The 20529-nt window shown below is 34.9% G+C and overlaps 1 protein-coding gene across 3 annotated transcripts in view; it reads left to right on the forward strand.

Moving 5' to 3' along the window:
* LOC106137809 (adenylyl cyclase-associated protein 2) overlaps positions 1–20529 on the forward strand; it is a 39617-nt gene that overhangs the window by 560 nt on the left and 18528 nt on the right. The window contains exons 1-4 of one of the 3 annotated variants that reach the window (XM_013338720.2): positions 10145–10295; positions 17449–17669; positions 18316–18401; positions 18893–19275. In XM_013338720.2, the coding sequence (XP_013194174.1) occupies positions 17637–17669; positions 18316–18401; positions 18893–19275 (502 nt within the window). In that variant the 5' untranslated portion in view covers positions 10145–10295; positions 17449–17636. Of the gene's footprint in view, positions 1–10144; positions 10296–15837; positions 16052–17448; positions 17670–18315; positions 18402–18892; positions 19276–20529 lie in introns of those variants that run through there. The other 2 variants (XM_013338719.2, XM_060951928.1) reach the window with 2 other exon arrangements.

Genomic DNA, 20529 nt, shown 5'->3' on the forward strand with positions numbered 1-20529 from the left:
GTGTGATTAAGAAATTGTGCAAGTCTTTGTTTTGATCTGAGAGCACAAACTATGCCAAATAAGAAAATCTAATAAAATAAAACAATTATAGCCTATGTGTCTACAAAACGAAGTGAAATCCAAAAATATTTTGTAATGAAAACTAGCCAAGTCTCAATGGAGCTGTTTGTGTATCTCCAAAAAGTAACAACATCTAGATAAAGTCATGCAAAGACTAAGGTTCCTTACAGAAATTTCTTTATTATTTTAGGTATATTGTATAAAGAATGTTCAACAGCCAGTCATATAACATTAATTATCATAATTATTTTTTTATTTGGGATTTTTGACCACAAATATTTGATACAATGTTTATTTTTAAAAACATCAAAATGCATTTTTATTATTTTTTACAGCACCTAATTGGAGACATTCCTATTTACTAGCAGTCATATGGTTGAACACTGCCAATGCTATTGATAGAGCACAGTAACTTTATGTTCTTCCTCGGTAGTAACTTTGCTAGTTATCACATCCTGAGATCATTTAGGCTCTTAGACTTAGACCTTAAAACCTAGTTAAGAATAGCACCTTACTATTTTTGTGTCATGTGATGAGAAATGTACTTGGGTATTTCTTTCAATTTAACCTCTTTTTCGTTTTACTAAATTTAAAAAAAAATCTTTTTGCTGTATCATTAATCTCTTTACTTCTCATTATCTTTCTACTTTATCCTAAGTATATGTTATTATTATTTATTTATGTGTATTTGTATGGGTATGTTGTGATGGTTCGGTCATGTGGAGAGTATGAACGAAAGCAGGTTGACTAAGCAGATACACAAGGAGAGTGTGGAGGGAAAGGTCGTAGTGGGAAGACCTTGACAAACGTATCTTGATCAAATTAAGGACGACCTGGTAAAGGGTCAGGTCAAAAGAACCTGAAACCACTGAGCTTGCATGAAGAGAGTTATGAATGTGGATGAAGCGAAGGAAGTATGCAGAGATTGTGGCAAGTGGAAAGAGGTAGTCTCTGCCTACCCCTCCGGGAAAGAGGCGTGATTTTATGTATGTATGTGTAGTTATATGTATTCATGTATTATATATAGATATATTTTCTGTGTGCATTAAATTATGTTTAATCATTTATTTATCTAACTCTGCGCCTATGCCAATCTCCTGTTTAATTTCCTTCCACTCAAAGGTAGACTGGAAGAGATTGCATTAGGCATAAGTCCACCTTTGTACCCTCTATATCTGTTTTGTATGTTTTACTCTTATGATGCAATAAAGAGTTTTATAAATCTATCTGTATTGTTAATATACTCTGATCATCCTAATAAAAATTCAGGAGTTATCAGTCTTAGGTTTGTTGTAATAATTAAATACTAGGTATTTAAAAATTACACCTTTTAGAACCTCAATATACTACTACTACTACGTACCTATATTCTAAATGCCCTATTATCGTTGGATTGATTCTTTTTATCTAACAAATCGTTAAAAAGAAGTAAAGCCATACAGGATTTTTGTCCTCATGAATCCCAAAGAGCGGAGTGATGTGGGTGGGTGGCAGTCGGCAGGATGCGCCGGGCGGGCGGCGCATCCGCCCTGCGTCAGTCGACCGCCGCCGCGTGCTCGGCCGGCCGCCGACCCCCCGGACTCTCGCGTTTTCAAAAACGTCAACAAAGGCTACGACTCCCATAGTATATAATTATTATAATAATTACCACTAAAAGTTAACTTTTGAAATTTTAATAGCGTTAGAAGATTTTTTATTCAATGTTGTAATACTTCTAAATCCATTGTTAAATTATTATCAATATAAATACTTTTTAAATTATTTAGATTATAATTATGTTCAAAAGTTGTTGTACTCGACCTAATAAAAAAATTAGTAAAAGTAAGTCGAAATCTGAAAAAATGGATTCACTAACAGGGTCGAATATGAAAGAAAGCAAGTCATATGGAAATGAAGAATTATTGACATCTAGTGCCGTAACTAAAGAGACTGTTGTCATGAATGCTGTACAAGTTGATGATAACATACTTGAAGCAAAACATGCTGACTTGGGGCAAGCTAAGAATAAGGTAGATTGTGATGAATCAACGAGTGACGTTGGGGATGGAGATACTTTAGATATAGATAGCGTGCTCGTTAAAAGAGATTTCTCTAAAAAGAGATATTCAGTAGATTACAAACGTAATCGACTAGATTTCAAGCGTTTCTCAGTAGATTGCCGCCGAGATTCGGCCACTTTAGAAGAATTGGCGCGACTCGAACAAGAGTTAGCCAGAACTAACGTTGAAGTTCGACCCGCTTTTAGAAGAAAATCTTCAGGGATTCTTAAATCAACCACAAGCACCAGTAATGGTATATCCGAGCCTAGTTCTGCGCCTAAAGAAGAATCCTGTTCTGATGACGATGAAGTCTTTGGAGAAACTGTATTGAAAGGTGGGGAAAGTGAAGGCCCTGCAGAACCGCCAGCTACTCCTGTTGGCCGAGATGAGTTAGCTTTACGGAGGCATAGATTTTTTTCTGACTTGGTTTGTGCCGCACGTGCAGCTGTCGAACATCGTGTCCGATTCGATCCTCTCGGTCCTGTTATAGCAGATTCAGGTGAGGTAAAATAGTATTAAACTAACATTAAAATAGCCGAAACAAAATAAAATAAGTTATACATTCGTGTATTTATAATTTCGGTTGTTGCGACGAAAATCTCGGTATGTAATATGAAGTTGCTAATGTAATGTTTGTTCGACAACTTAAGATTTGGCTTGGTACAGTAACCGGCATCTTAAGTTTTAGGGTGGGCTTGAGAAAATCAATGCGGTGGCTGGCTGATGCCCAAGTAAGCTGTTTATCTTCCTATACTCGCAGTCATTGATTAAAAAGATATAGAGCGATTGCCTTAATAAGATTGTTGCTTTGTAAACACCTATAAACATTCGTAAGGTGTTAAATCTATTCTTCGTTAGAATTTTACTATTGTATTCCTATCGTAAAACTGCCATTTATGGGACGACCAGGATGAATGGGAAGAACAGAACAAGCCTTTTACGTACCCTCGAAGAATGAATCATAAATTGTATGTATGTGTGCCATGACAGTAATTATATTTAACTTTAACCTTAGGAAACTTCCAAATTCAACTTGCATAATCGGAAATGATACAGAGGACCACCAAATTATTGTTATATGTATAAAGAAAAATAATGATGGTGATATGATGATTGGATTGTAATCCAAATTATATTAAATATATATACTTTAATTAAATAAAGCATATTATACAAAAAAAATATAGAAAAATAGATAAAACTTTAATTGCACCATAAGAGTAAAACATAAAAAACAGCACAAAATAGATAGAGATGCAATCTCTTCCAGTCAACCTTTGAGTGGAAGGAAACCAAACAGGATATATAATATATACAAAAATATATATTATTATTTTGAAATAATGCTGCCAAACATTAAAAGTGCCTTGTGAAAAAAATATACGCGTCATTAAAAATAAATATTTCGCTCAAAATAAATAAATGAGATCTTTTATATCCGTGGCGCGCGGGAAGATCTTGACAACTAGACCTACATGTTTTTTTTTTATTTGTCCAAACGCTTTCTAAGCCTATTATTCACCTTGTCAAAAAAAAACAGCCAGATTGGTAGAATAATTGCGGAGATATTGCATTTGGTAGTATGTGGATAACTCGATAATTAGGGTTTTTTTCTTGACAAGACTATATATCAATTTTCGAATTCTCAGAACTTTTGTGAAAATTATTACAAGTTGTTTTATCAACTTATGATCTGAAAACAAATGAGGTTCCTAATCTGATATGTGAATTTGTTCCTTTAGAAATTGTACCTCATTCCCCGATGTAAACTGATAAAACGAATTAATCGGTTATACTCGATTTATATCATACGTACGTTACTTAATATTTTGATTAATACATTTAAAATTTATTTATTGTTTTACATAGTAAATTGATATATTCAGATAATTAGTTAATCTTACGCAAGTATAATTGTTTTCTAGTTTGGTAGGTACATAACTTTGATCAATCTCACAATATTTTTATATTTTAATAAATATATATAATTGACTTTCGTACTAGCTGTTGTCCAAAGCTTCGCCTGCGTAAAAAGTAACTCACATCAGGCTCCATCGAATACAATATACAATAAAAAGGTTTTTACATTTGTAAGCATTTTGTCACTAGCTTTTATTTTTAAGAAATATAAAAAAAGGAAAGATTTGGTTAAGAAAGCTGTGATTAGAAAGAAAGAAGAGTATAAAGAGGAATTTGATAAAAGGCTATCAGAAGACTTTCAGTCAAATTTGAAAGTATTCTGGAAATCCATAAGGTCAGCCCGAGGAAAAACTATAACCAGAGAGCTGACTAGGATCCGATGCCAGGATGGTAGCGTTGTGAAAGGAGAAGAATGTGTGCTAAAGATATAGAAGGAATATTTTAAAAGTTTATTTGAAAAAAAAGGAAGGACATAATAACGATTTCTGCTATAGCGAAGAAAAAGAGAATGAGATGAAAGGCCAAATTGAAATTTTCGAAATTGTGGAAGCACTTAAGAGTATGAAAGCGGGTAAGGCTGCTGGGTATGATAGTGTCGGTCGAGATGCTAAAAGCAGGAAAAGGCGTAGTAGCTAGTCAGTTGTACTGCCTTTTCAATTTGTGTTGGAGAAGCGGCCGAGTACCTACCAAAAGATTGTTGTAAGGCTGTTACCGTACCACTTTACAAAAGAAAAGGGTCACAACTGGACTGCAAAAATTATCGTGGTATAAGCCTGCTTAGCGTCGTCGGCAAATTGTATGCTAAGGTATTGATTAATAGAGTCAGGAATGAAACTGATGATAAAATATGGGATGCTCAAGCGGGATTTTGAACGGGAATGGGATGTACTGATCAGGTCTTTTCTTTGCGGTGCATAGCCGAAAAGCTTTTGGCCAAGAGTCAAAAAGTCTATTGCACATTCGTAGATCTGGAAAAGGCCTATGACAGAGTTGTGAGGAATGAATTGTGGTCAGCACTTTCTATGCATGGGGTGAGCAGTCTCTCAATACGAGCACTGAAATCCTTATATGAGGATTCGAGTGCTTGTTTTAGGATAAACGGAGCGCACACTGAGTGGTTTAAGATTGAGAAAGGCGTTAGACAAGGATGTGTTGCGTCACCGTGGCTGTTCCACCTATTTATGGATAGTTGTTTGACAGATTTGAAAGAGTCTAAAAGTGGATTAAGGATGAATGAGTTACTCATCAAATGTCTGCTCTATGCCGACGATCAGGTTATACTGGCGTCATCAGCAGAAGAGTTAGTGGAGATGGTAAACTGTATGCATGAAGCTTTAAAAGAGAAAGGAATGAAAGTGAACGTACGTAAAACTAAAACACTGGTTTTTGAAATGGAGAAAGAAATGACAGCATATAATATTTTGATTGGAGGAGAAAAAGTTGAGCAAGTGAAAGAGTTTGTATATCTAGGATCAAAGTTTACATCAGATGGCAAGTGTGATAGTGATATTGAAAGGAGAGTGAACACGGGGAACATGGTAAATGGAGCTTTGCATGCCGTTATGAGCAGTCAGAAACTATCCAAAAAGGCTCGACTGGCTGTGCATGGCGTGTTGGTCCCGACATTAATGTATAGGAGTGAAAGTTGGATATGGCAAAAGAAGCACGAAAGCAGAATAAATGCAGTGGAAATGAGAGCGTTAAGGAGTATGATGGGTGTGAAATTGAGTGACCGGATAAGGAACAGCGTGATAAGGGAATGTTGTGATGTGAAAGAAGATGTAGTTACAGGAATAGAAAAGGGTATGTTAAGATGGTTCGGTCATGTGGAGAGGATGAATGAAAGCAGGTTGACTAAGCAGATATACAAGGAGAGTGTGGAGGGAAATGTCGGAGTGGGAAGACCTAGACGAACGTATCTTGATCAAATTAAGGACGTCCTGGTAAAGGGTCAGGTCAAAAGTATCCGAAACCGCCGAGCTTGCATGAAGAGAGTTATGAATGTGGATGAAGCGATGGAAGTATGCGGAGATCGTGGCAATTGGAAAGAGGTAGTCTATGCCTACCCCTCCGGGAAAGAGGCGTGATTTTATGTATGTACATATGTCGTAATAGAAATATGATGATAGTAATAGAAAATAATGTTCTGGGGGTACATTTTTAATAATGGCGGCCCAGTTTTCGCAAGCAAGTCAAGGTCGCAAAGTATGCAGATGAAGTTGCTGCCCATCCACCAAGGATTTTTATAGTTTTTGTTTAAAATTGTTGTTTACTACAAAAAAGACGAAATATAATAGGTGAAAAACTTGATAACTCATCTTTACATTCTGGAAAATATATTGATAAATGGATTAGTCACTTGATAAGTCGTCGGTACGCATATTGACATGTCGATTATTTCAAAAACTAAGAAAAATTATGCAAATTACTGTACGTTATTCGAATTATCGTAAAAAGTTTACCTTAGATAAAGTATAAGTTATAAATGTAACAAACAAATGCATTTTCCAGAGGAAGCCAAAGTTTAAAATGGCCGCCCTGTAAAATTGCTTTTTTCAACATGTCAAATTCTTCCCGCGGGGCACGGATATTTTGATTCGTTTATTTTTTATATAACTGGCACAAGAAAGGTCTGCACCATAATCACATTTGTTGTAAAACCTATATGTATATTAACATTACCTGTTTGTTAAAATCGACCAAAAAATTGATTAATTAACATTTGTTGTATGGGCCTTTAATAATAACTTTATTTTTATTATTTTGAAAGATAATATATAAATTAAATAATTGTGAAAAATGTAAGCTGTATGTTAAAAAAAATAGGAAATACCGTTTATAGTGAGAGGACCCCACTTAATCTTATTTTTTTTTTAGTATTTCTTGTTATAGCGGATAAGGAAATACGTAATTTGTGAAAATTTCAACTTTATAGCTATCATGGGTTACGAAATCTAGCCTGGCGACAGACGGTCGGACGGACAGATAGACAAACGGCAAAGGCTCAGTATTAGAGTTTTTGGTTAGGAATCCTGAAAAAAGAAATGAGAGAGAGGGAATGCCTGGGGATAACGTTGATATTTTCATAAAAATGCTAGCTTTTGCCCGCGACTTCGTCCGCATTTATTATAAGTCCGCGTCGAGTTTCCATACAAACATCCCTTCTTCCTTTTTTCGCGTTAAAATATATGTTCCTCCTCGGGGCCAACTCTCCACAAAATTTAATTCAAATTAACGAACTACGTTAATTTACGCGTGAAAACGCAACAGACAGCTATAGTAGAACCGCCTAAATGAGTCCTCGCCCGCGGAGTACAGGGGCGCGGGGGTATGACGACGAAGGGGAACGAAAGAGGTGCGGGCGGCGGTCGAGCGTAGCGTGTAATACAAGGGGCGAAATGTTACTGGACATTTCTTGAGATATGTGACGTCATAGTGGTTAGCGGCAAACAGGTGAAGATTTTTATTAAAAAAATAATAATGGCTATACAAAATTTGAATGAAACAACTGTAAACTATACAACGTGTTCCTTTTGTTATCCCATAACTCCATGGTATCAACGAGACCACGTACATGAATTAAATAGCATAAGCATTTTTCGATTATTGTTATTTTCAAATTTTTATTTTTCATACAAAACAATTCGATAAAAATGTGATTTTATGATATATAGGTATGATATGTAGGTAAAAAAAAGGTAATAAAGTTATGTATGTAATATTTATTTATGCAAAATTTATCAAAATTATAAATCAATCACTTATGTCCATAATATCACTATCACTGGAACTTGATTCTTCACTTTCACAACAGCCATCATCAGAATCATCAGAATCGTCTTGCACATTAATAATAAAATCAACAACTTCATCTAGGACTCCATCATGTTTGCAATATTCGTCTTCGATTTTAATCACGTGTTTAACACAATTCTCCCATTTCTCTTTGGGATATTCAGCAAATAATCTCTCTAATATTTCTTTTTTCTGGTCCAAATTAGAGTCGATACTTTTTTGTGCTAATTGTCCTTTGATATCACCCCAGACCAACTCAATTGGGTTCAGGTCTGGGTGATATGGAGGCAAACGCAATACTTCGTGTCCGTTTCTTTTCAATACCTCGTCAATTTTGTAAATATCTTCTGTGAAATTACTTTTAATTAATTTATATAAGTCATCCTTTCTAAGTTTTTCATCAAAAGGCACGTTATGTCGTCGTAGCCATTCTTGCATAGTTGGCTTGGTAGAAGCCATAGTTGGCTTTTTCTCTTCTCGAACCGAATGATAAGCTGCGTTGTCCATTACTATGACAGAATTTTGCGGTATATTAGGCATGAGCTTTTCATTTATCCATTTACTGAAATTTGCGAAATTCATAGAATCGTGATAATCACCTGTTTTACATTTGGATTTGAATATCACAAGGGCTCCGTCTACAAATCCAATTTGACCTCCACAATGTACGATGATCAAACGGTCCCCTTTACCAATATGAGATAGAACGCCAAGTTCATCCTTTGATTGCCAACATTTTGAAACGTTATGAGACGCGTTTACATAAGTTTCGTCAAGGTATAAAATATGTCTTCCTTCTCTACGATATTTTTTAATAGTATTTAGGTATTTCCACCTCCACGATGTGATATTTGGCTGTTCGATAAGGAGTTTCCTTTTAGATCCGCATTTCTTAAATTTAAAACCTAGATCATGTAATAATAGCCTTAAATATTCCCTGCCGCAGTGTAATATATTCTCTTCTCTAAGTACAGCGTTCAAAGTTTTCAGAGTAGGTATTTTTTTGAAAATTGTGTAAAACTGAGTGACTTTTCTTCTTACCACTCCTTTTGTGAAATCGTCTATTTCCACTCTTTTTCTACGAACCTGTTTTGGTTTTCTCGGTGATTTAAATCTCTCGTTGTCATTTAATGCTTTCCCTTGTTGTACAATTCTAGATACAGTCTTTTCTGATAGTCCAGTAACTTCTGCTACAGTTTTATTTAAAGGTATATCTTGTTTATATTCATCAGAATTTGGGTCGAGTTTCTTTTTTCTAAAATATTCATATACGTTAAACGCCATTTGTTTGCACTGACTATTAATTCTATGTCCGAAAATATTTCGACTCATCTTGAGAATGTAATCTCATGTATAATTTTCACAAGGCGTCCGCAACTGTCAACACGTGTGATCGCTAACCGCGTAGCGAGCGAACTGAGTTTTTACAAGAATGCGCCCGCCGCCCGCACCTCTCTCGGTCCCCTTCGTCGTCATACCCCCGCGCCCCTGTACTCCGCGGGCGAGGACTCATTTAGGCGGTTCTACTATAGACCTTTGCATTTATAAAATTATTAGCAATTGCCCATAACTTCTAGCGTGGTTTCTCTTTTTCCGTAATAAAAAGATGCTTATGTTCTTGCTCCGTACCAAATTTCATAAAAATCGGACCAAATTTCATCAAATGATCATTAATGATTTGTTACTTTCGCATTTATAATAATTAGTAGGGATAAGTTAATAAGACTTCTTATTTTAACCATTTTTAACTGTTGGCACTTCGTGTACAACACCCTTCAGTATTACCTACTCAACTCAACTTATACCAATCAATAAAATATAGCGTCAAGGCCAACTATTGATAATTATTAAATTTCTTTAAATGATACAGTTAATAATTTTATAACATATTTGATTTCTTTATTATATTTTTTGGGTAGAACAAAATGCTACTCTCAAAGAGATACAATGTTTATGAAGGCTTATCACAAGGACAAACCATTTGTTACTAGTATTTCTTGAAATGCTATTATATATATATTATAATACTTAGTTCCAGTTCTGTCAGTCATTAGCTCAACACACAATATCTATAAACGTATTGTAAGAAAGCACTCGCCGCTTTACATATCAAATATTCATCAATATGCCATCGTTGAGGCATATCAATATCGACTTCGCTGGCGATCCGCTCTGTTTTGCTCGTAATGTCTACTATGTCGTCATTACGAATATGTCATCGCTAAAAGTGAGTCATTGCGATGCTTAACCGTGTTGGTCGGTGATCATACTGATCATTTAGTTGGTTGAGATTCTAGTGCTGACGGTGCGACTGGTGGTGGTGATTCACGTATCCGCTAGCGGACACCGATACGACCCAGTCAGTGTCTGCCGGCGTACGCGCATGTTTACACGCGCATCTGTATTCTGTGTTATCAGTGCATGAAGACAATATAAGTGTGCATAACTGTGTTTATCTTGACGGATTTTATAGAATAAACGGTGAGAATTAACGAATTTTTACTCATTATCGCCAACATTCCCAATTAGAATTATCTTTGTACTTGGTCCGGCTATTAAAAAGTTTTTATAAAATGAAATGGGGACAATTAAGATGCAAAACATATATTGCACAGATGTGTAACTTCTTCACTTAAATTACAAAATCATAAAAAAAATTTTTGTAGTTTTCTGATATGGTTGTGTTATGTATTTTCCAAGCCTCGATTAATTTAAGAGTTCAATGATCATATTAACCTTGCATATTATAATTTTACAACCGGTCGTCTGCGCGACGTTGTTGCCTTTCCACTAATCTTCCATTTTCATGAGTAGATATAAGTGAATAATTTCGAAATATTTGTGTTTTGTTATTGTGATTTCTAAATGGTCGAACGTATTAGATTTAAAGTCAAGTAGTAAGTCGTTATAAACATTATAAATAAGGTAAAAATAAGAAATAATCAACAATGGGTATAAAATTGTGATTCACAGAATCACGTTACTTGTTTTATAATAATTTTCTTTTTATTGACGTAACATTTCCTTTATTCTTCATTAAGAATTCATTGATTTGATATAGTAGGTTTCGAAATAATAGAAGTTTTAATAAATTATAGATAGATCTTTGTTTCTGATTGCTGATTGATTTTTGACGGTCACTGAGGAAGCTGTTCCCTAACAGATTTGATTCTATTCACTATTGTGTGGAATGAAGCTTATCGATCTGGAAAATGTGTGTGCGCTCAAGTAGGTAGGTACCAAAGGAATATTGCTAATTCTGAAGAACAAATTTGATTTAAAAAAAACATGTATTAAAGCGTAGATTTGACGTCTTGAAGAACGAAGCTGTGCATCAGTTTGTTTTCGTTTATTATTTTTATATCATACGCACATTTAGATTTTACTTATTTTCTTTTAAATATAACTTAAACATATCTTTATTCTTTATATAACTGGATTTATTCATCTCAAATATGAATTACGCAGGCCGTTTTGTGGTACTATGAGTTGACCTGGCTGGCAAAACTCCCAGGCTAAATGTAAATATAGAACAGAGAATATTGCTGGAAAACAAACACATTGGTATCTATCTCTTAACATCTGGTTTCTAATACGCCTTGACTCCATGATTCGTCATCGCCCTTGACACTTTCATAGACGTAATCGTTTCTGACATTGTCAAATAGTAATTTTCCTTTGGACTTTTTCTTGCAAATTCACCTTGGAAAAAAGCTCCATCTGCTCCGTCTTAAAGTCTTTAGTGTTACGACTTATAACTCTGTCTATCACGTAAGACGTGAAATGTACGAAAACTTATTGGTAAACTCGAACTCTTAAAATCTACAGATGACATTTTAAGACATGAAATTTTTAAAAATAACTTGGCTCATTAAAAATATTCTTGAAGCTCTCGTTTACTTGGTGGTTGTGAATGTGGAGCAAGCTGAGGGGTCCTTGTGACTCTCACCTTACTTCACTTTAATCAGTGAGGTTTTGAGTACCATAGCGAGCGCTTGGCAAAAGTTCACCATCCACTTACCTATTTTCTGTTTCTACTTAGTGGATTATTTTGAGAATAATGTTAAAAATTTAAATGTCGATAAGCATCTGGCAAAGCAGGTCAAGCGTGAATTCGCAAGCTCTGCGGTGAGCCATGTACAAATGTATCAACGTATAAGGATGATTGGCACATGGCAAACAGCTAGCAGAGAAACAGATGGATCTTAAATTATATTACATGTCTTAAGTGATTGGCGTATTGTGAAGAATTCATGTACTTACGTCCATATACTTATTTAAGATGAATCTTAATATTTTGTGTTATGTGTTAATATATATTATATTGTCTTGTTCTGTGCGGCAGAGTAGAAAAGAACCACTCGCTATTTCGCTCGCACTAACATGGACGCAAATGGCCAAAAGTACCAACAACGTTAACAACCAATATTTTAATGCATTTATTGAATTTCACCTTTTACACGTTAGTTCTTAATACAAAAAGTTCTTAAAGTAAAAAATTAAGTGTCAGACTGATAGCCGACTTTAAAAACTTTGCCAAATCTAGTCACAGCACGTACGCGAACTAAAGAATTGTTTGATTCCGTTTTTTTTTATAATTTTAACATAATTTCTGCAAATTAATAAAATCTTATACATTTTGTACGCTACTACTACCTATAGAACTTAATATACTTTCACATATGTCTACACGTATATCGGATACCGTTATAATACAGCTAGTCCTGGAACATGCTTAGATGCAGTATTAACGGTGATCGAGTAGCTAGCAACAATTTTATTAGCATATCCTCTATAAAAAAATCCAAATTATTTTCTTACTTTTAGTGATAGAAAAACGGCAACAAAAATTTAGTTGCAGTTGCAAATTCGGGTTGCATCTGCTCATTAGTTATTTTCTAATAAGTGTAAGGTAACGTAAAGCGAAATCGTTTGCTTATTAAGGCTCGGGAATAAATCCGGCTATTTGGTAATCCCTAGTAAACCACATGATTTATTGGACATTTTGCTCCGATATTCATTCTGAATTCACCAAAAAATGGGCGAAACTACAGCAAACTTCTGATCTTTAATATTTTTTGCTCTTTGATATTTATTACACGCCATCTTTTTTCACATTATATGATGTATTATGATTTGCTTACCAGCAGCATCACCCGCGTGAATTTAGCGTCTTCAAACAGCGAAAAATTAAACGCCACCTACTAAAAGTGACTAATTTAGCGCCGCCTAAAAAGTATCTATATAAAAAAAGTCAAGTTAAGTTTCGTTTTTACCAGAATGAAAGTTACCTTTGCTCTTTTTTAGATTCTTAATTATATATTCGTGATATTTAAAAAAGATTCATTCAGGAGATAACCTGTGAAGGGGGTAAACGAACAAACAAATGAATTTACTTTGGCATTTGTAATATAAGTTGGGATTTTAGTTAGAATTAGAATGTCATTCTGTGGCTTTTAAAAAGCTTCAATTATAGTTATGCTGTTCTACTATACTACTATACCGAAATTAATTAACTTAACCGTGTGATGGTTCATTTGACATTTTTTAATATTTTAGTAATGATTAATGATAGAGTTGAGAGCTAAATAGTGACAGGTTCCTAACCTGTCACTATTCAACTCTAGCCCATCGCCAAAAGATAAATCTCAAGTTTATAAGCCTATCCCTTAATCACCTTTTACGACATCCATGGGAAAGAGATGGTGTGGTCCTATTCTTTTATATATTGATGCCGGGAACACAGTACGAAACCCTAAAAAGAAAAAATACTTAACATTGGCGGTCGTTTTCGATTACAATAAACAACAGTCAATTTCATTTTCTTAACAACTTAAAGAGTGGTTTCTGTATAAATTCTGCTTACCTTAATTCCAAGCTATGAATTAATCGGGGAACTTCAGACGTGCCTTTTGGAAACAACTTTTTTAGGACGCACTTTTTAAGGTAACTGAAACGAAAAATTAGAATTCGAAGAACAATATGTACAAAGCTTTTTTAATTATTATTTTTTTGCCTTTTATTGTTCACAAGATTACACGGCTATGCTCGTGTATCTAACACATATAAACTTCTTAAATTTAATTCCCGTAACAATTTCCAGCAATCTCTTATCGAATCTCTTAGAGAACCTTCCTCTAGATCACGTAAGGTACCTGCATGCCAAATTTAGAACCATATCCTCATTTTTTGGAGTGAAACAATATTGCCATTAGAGCAATAATATGCAGCTCACTCGCTTTACGTAACTGCTTTTAAAATGTTAAAGCGGCCTTGGCCATGTCAGCCAAAAATACAGCAGTGAGAGAGCAACGTAACGTATTGGCCTATCCAATATTAAAACATGTGCGTCTATTATGGTGGTATAGTATGACTTTACATTTAGAACTAAGTGTAAAATTAGATGATTTACCAACTTTAGAGACCTGTACTAGTTTATGTGCTGCCTTGATTGATTTTTGTTTACGGAAAATCGCAATCGCTGTTGTGTTTCGCAAAATATCGGGTTTTATTACAAAATCGGAACTGCATCAAAATTGATTATTTAATAAATCAAGCAAAAAGTCCCAATTCACAAGTATGAAAAAGATAATAATATTAATTAGATATGGTACATGGTGTGCCGTGTGGTTTCCGGCACCAATAGAAAAAAGAATATGACCATTCCGTCTCATTCCCATGGAAGTCGTATAAGGCGACTAAGGGATAAGCTTATAAATTTGGGATACTTCTTTAAGGCGATGGGCTAGCAATCTGTCACTATTTGAATCTTAATTATATCATTAAGCTAAACGGCTGAACGTGGCCTATCAGTCTTTTCAAGACCGTTGGTTCAGTCTACCCCGCAAGGGATATAGACGTGAATATATTATGTATGTAGACATGGTACATTGTAGAAGGTTCACATGTCACGGAGGTCAGACGGCAGTCGCCATAGTGATTTTCTGAATCTGTGGGTAATAGCAGTTTACGCTCTAATTTATCTTAAACGAGCTTGCCATAGAATACAGACAAGAAATGTCATTGACGTCAGTACAGTAATTAGAAGCCGTTTCGTTCTGGCGATTACCGCTCTGTTGCCGACAAAGAAATGAATTCACTACCAAGCAGCACACTTGTAAGTTAGTTTTAGTTTACAAGGTTTGATCTGCCCGAGTTATGTCGACTATGTAGGTGAAAAAATTCATTAATTTTAAAGTCTATTCCTTATACAGCTTTATAGACCTTTGGCGCCCTAAAACTCCTGCATTATAGATAAAATATTATTTTTAAAACATATTTTTCAAGAGACACATTTTAAAACTGGTAAAGAAAGTAAATGTACTCAGTGAACATAAAGCTTTATTACCGGTTCATTGTTACTTTTTAGTACTTATAATTAAGAAGGTTTATCGCTTTAGCTGAAGCCATTAGGAAATTATATCTACAATGATAGTTTATTTTTTAATAGCATAGTTCACAACAATTTTCTTCAATGTCTACGCAATTTCAAATACTTCAATATCTATGATTGTAATTTTAAGCTTTAGGAAATGTAGGATAATTTAGACAATCGTTCAATGTGAGGGCATGAAATGATTTTAAATTTACAATTTTTTTTAATAGGTACTTACCAGTATATACTTAACAATATGGTTGTAGGTTTTGCTTCCATTGACATTTATTGTCGCGGTTCAGCCTATTGTTAATAAGTTCGCGTACGAGAAATGGACTTAAAATGCCAATCGATTTATTCATTGTCACAATTAAGCACTGTAGAATTAAATTCGTTATTTATTTGAACTTAAGTAAATAACGTTATTCAATTGTTTTTGCTTTCTGCCATATCGACACGAATTATTGGTTCTTATTAATATAATAAATTTTGTGTAAAAGAAGCAAATTATTACCAAATAATGTGTTATTGGTTGGAACACATTATGCTTTTGGTAACAATTGTTTTAGTTATCGGGCAACGATTACTCAGAATATCGAATCGTCTTTATAAACAAGTTTTATCATTGCCATATCTCTAAGTCACTTGATAATAAATATTCAGTCAGTGTGAAGTAATACAAACACTTGAACAGCAAATTTGCTGTAGTGTTCTGATTAATTTTAATTAGGTATATAAATTATATTAATCCAAATAATGGATTCCGATGGCGGAGTGCGTAATATGCGCCATCTTATCAAAATGTTTGAAAGACAAATTGAGGAAATAAGAGACGAGGATAACGATGGCTTAGAACGCGTTGGTATGTAATATTATTGTAGATTTATGTTTTATAATAAATAACTTAATATTTCATTGGCTTCCCAAAGTGTATAAAAGAGAAAAAAGCTATTGTAACTTTTTATCTAAAATTTAAAAATATCCATTTACTGATGTAAATGTCAGGTGCAAATCGAATACATTTGATATACTCGTACATGCCACAATCTTCTTTGTATACTCTTACATACTTATTACTTTTAACTAATACACTGCTAATACACTACGATAAAATTAAGGTTGCCTGGAAGAGATTGCATAATGCGAAAAGGCCGCCTTATGTACATTGCCTTAGCATAAGTTTAGGATCAATTATTCTATATAATTTCATGTGTAATAAAGGGTTATCTATATATATTTATCTAAACACAGGCTAGCTACAATATCGCTGGCGGAAGCTTAATATGTCCGTTAGTCATTAATTTGGATAATTGATAAAATTTCAGTTAACGCTCCCTGATCCGCTATAGCAACATAATTACGACCGGCCCATATTTATTCAGGTTTTATGGGCTTAGTTGTTTGCTTTTAAAATTGGATTCAGCAATATTGATTGTTTAAGTTATAATCCTGCTTTTTGTCTGAAGTACTCAATACTACCTCGTACGTATAAAGCACCAAAATTGTGAATTTGTCTTCAAAAATTACAAACAATTCGAATGTGTATATTTTGGTTTTCATGCACATGTCAGCTAACTTTTCCTTCTATATGTACCAGAAGACTATGTTACACATTTTATGTAGTAAAATGCTCGGGTTGTTTCTGAAATAGAATTTCAAAGAGCCTTTGATACGGGGCCCTTTCAGGCAAACTTGTTTCAAAGTTATTCACAATTAGAGGACACAAGAGGCAGGGGTCCCCTTGATGTGTCCTATAATTGTGAAAAACTTAGAGATTATCACCAAGTATGTTTTCGTTTCATCAACAAACCTCTCTCTCCATCAACCTAACTCTACAGCTTCGGGTTATTCGTGCTGATTTACAGGGGCACTCCTATAAATCGGTTTCTTCGTCCTCTCGCTTTTATGCTTCTTTCATGGTCTCTTATTAGTTAACAAATTTTCTAGGCAAAGCTGCCAATACACGATATTCTAAGGACTTGATGAAGTGTACTATTTGCTACTAGAATTCGCCCGCGGCTCCGCTAGCGTGAAAAGTACCCTTATGTTCTTTTTGGACTTCACAATACGCATGCAATTGGTGCATTGTTAGTATGCGTGAAGGCATAATAAAGAAATTTTATTAAGTTGGCATATATGCTTTCTCATCTTTGGGTGTTGTTACCATTTGCGCCCTGGGCTACTATAATTTGGGCCTAGGGTCCACTTTCCGACTCCTCTTTCCTCATTGCGATACAACTTCTTAATTTATTTATGCAGGTAACGAAGCAGACCCGTCGGCCACTAGCCACAGCCCAGCAGCCGAGTTCGAGTCGCTAATCGAGCGGCTGGAGCGCGTGACGTCGCGGTTGGAACGCCTGCCAGTGCTGCGCGTGCGCACGCCCACCCCGCCCCCCTCGCCGGCTTCCGCTACCCCATTGCAAACGGAACTAGTGCGATCAGACAACATGAGCGTTAATGGATACCAGGATATAGTGCAGGTTCTTATCTATTTCTTTATCTTTATATTCTTAGATATTTTTAAGGGTTCATGTTATGGGGTAGGGACATAAAGCCATACAGCTGAACGTGGCCTTTCAGTAATTTCAAGACTTTTGGCTATGTCTACCCCGCAAGGGTTATAGACGTGACTATAAGTATTTATGTTTTGAGTGATCAGTAAAGTGACCAAAGCTTTATGTCAACCATAAAGTAGTTTACAAAAAAGAAGCTCATTGAGTAAAACATTCACGATAAACTAGAACAGGGATATGATTCCACAATATGTTTGATTATTAAATTCTATAATTCAAATATACTCGTAGTACAAAGAACAGTATGTATTTATTTATTAAATATATTTTGTATTTCGTCATCTTGTAGTACACGTGATGGTTTATTTTCCGTCTACATCTGTCAAATGCAAATAATTTCACAGCGACGACAGTTGGATTTGCCGTTGCATAAATTCTAGTTAATTCATAGAAAACAACTAAGGATTCCATTTAAATGTTTTAAGTTATAAGAATAGCTGGAAATTGCGTTGCCATGGCATTGTTCGTAGTAATAAGTAGTGCCTACCTAATAGGTTTATTTTTCATTTTGCTTTACGAATTTGTAAGTGTGACGAAACCTTTTTTTCGTCAGGGTCCCCTGCGGACGTATCTCGACCTCTCCCAGCAAATTGGTGGGGATGTCGCCACTCACGCCAATTTGGTCAATGCTGCCTTCCAGTAAGTATAACACATAATAAAAACATAATTTATCTTAGGATTTTAAATTTAATAACTGTCCTAACATTCTAATTTCAACTAATCAAAAGTGTTAAAAGAAAACTTGTATGTATGGATGCATCTATCCTTTACCTTCATTATTTTCTTGTTCTCAATGAAATTTAACACCGCCGCGCCCTAATGGTAGTAACGCTGTGTTAATTATCAGAATTTATTGTTACGCAACAGATACACTAATTGATGAACAAATAACAGATGAACTAATTTATATTTGACGACATATTGCTTAAAGTCTTAGCAGTCAGCTATTTGTTGAAGGACACGAAAATACTATTATACACTGTACTACATGGTAATAATCTTGGACCTGGTCTTGTAATGTTTTTAATGTCTCTTTAATTGTTCTTCGCCAATGTAATAATGCTTTAATCCAGCGATTTATGTAAAAAAAAGCTTTAATTATAATAGGAATCATTGAAATATTTGAACAGGGCACAGCTGCGCTACATCGAGCAAGCGACGCTCCGTAGCAAGCCGTCGCAAGCAGAAGAGATGCAATTGTTGACTCCCACCAGCCAACAGATCACTGCCATCCAGCAGTTTCGCGAGAAGAATCGTGTTTCACAGTTCTTTAACCATTTATCCGCTATATCGGAGAGTATTCCGGCCCTGGGATGGGTAGCGGTGTCTCCTACTCCGGCCCCGTACGTGAAAGAGATGAATGATGCCGGCCAATTCTACACGAATCGTGTGTTAAAAGAGTGGAAGGAGAAAGATAAGAGGCATGCCGATTGGTGCCGCGCGTGGGTGCAGCTGTTGTCTGACCTGCAGGCTTACGTGAAGCAGTACCACACCACTGGGCTTGTTTGGTCTGGTAAGTAAGATTACAGTTATATTCGCCTGTTTTTAGCTAATACAGTAGTTCTTTTAAACATAATAAGGTTATAATTGTTAGGTTTTTGTTGGAGTTCTGTTTTGAATTTGTTTATCACTTTTATACGCGAATCCGACAAGCAGTTGACCTGTTCATTATTGCTTTTCTTCCATGAGGAATTCACTATATCATTACACAAGTAGCAACTAATCAATATAATAGGAATAAAGTATAAACTCTGGATAAAACACAAAGGTCAAACAAAACTTTTCTGTGGCTGCGTGCGGTGCGTTAGCGTCATAAAGAATACGCATAGCTAAGTAATCGAACTTGTCAAACGGGAACAATGTACGAGGTCAAATGAAACAGTCCAATTAATTTTGCAATTACAAGTTCGAAGAGCCCGGCCAATAAAGCCAAGCTCTTGCATATTTCAGCACTCAATTATGTGGAGAGTGTTCACTGTTCAGCCGACAAGGACGCATCCTAACTCGACTCACATGGCCGATGTGTTGGTTTAGTGAAGTTGCCTTCTCTGATCTTATAACAGTTTTGGTACAAATTATTTATAATATTGAACTATCCATCATTATCAAATTTAAAGAAGGAAAATACAATTAAAAAGAACAATTTATAGAGGTTCTAATGGACTCAAATAACTCATAAGCCATTTCGTGCAGTGTTGAACTATGTATATTATCAGCGAGTTAAATTATGGCCATACAATAATATGGCTGATGTTAATTGTAACTTGTAGCCAAAATAATTTGTATGCATGTTCAATTCTGAGATTGTGACGGTGTCGAACTTGAGAGCTTTTAAGACAGCCAAAATCGAATTAAGCTAAATGAGTTAAGAAACTTTAGTATTAAATTTAGACGAGTTAGGCAATTTAAGCATAAATTGCTATTAATATTAAATTGTTCGATGCTGAAGAGCTTTGAACTGTTTGGTCAACCTATTTATTATGGACGACACTTTAAAATTGATATTTTACATGCGATATAAAAGTCAAATCTGAATGCAATAAGTTATTTGTATATAGCCTACAGCGTTATGGAATTATTTTTATTAGCTGTTTAATTTTTAATTAAATAATTTTTATCAATTCATTTTAACAAGCAACGACAACGACAAACAACGACAATTTATTTGTCGTAATTGGTTAACGTTCCCATCACAATGATTAGGCATTGCTTATTAATATTTCAAATATGCTGGATACATCCGAATAAATATGCCCCAGATCTTTTA

Source organism: Amyelois transitella, chromosome 3 (assembly GCF_032362555.1).
Source record: "Amyelois transitella isolate CPQ chromosome 3, ilAmyTran1.1, whole genome shotgun sequence".
Lineage (NCBI taxonomy): Eukaryota > Metazoa > Arthropoda > Insecta > Lepidoptera > Pyralidae > Amyelois > Amyelois transitella.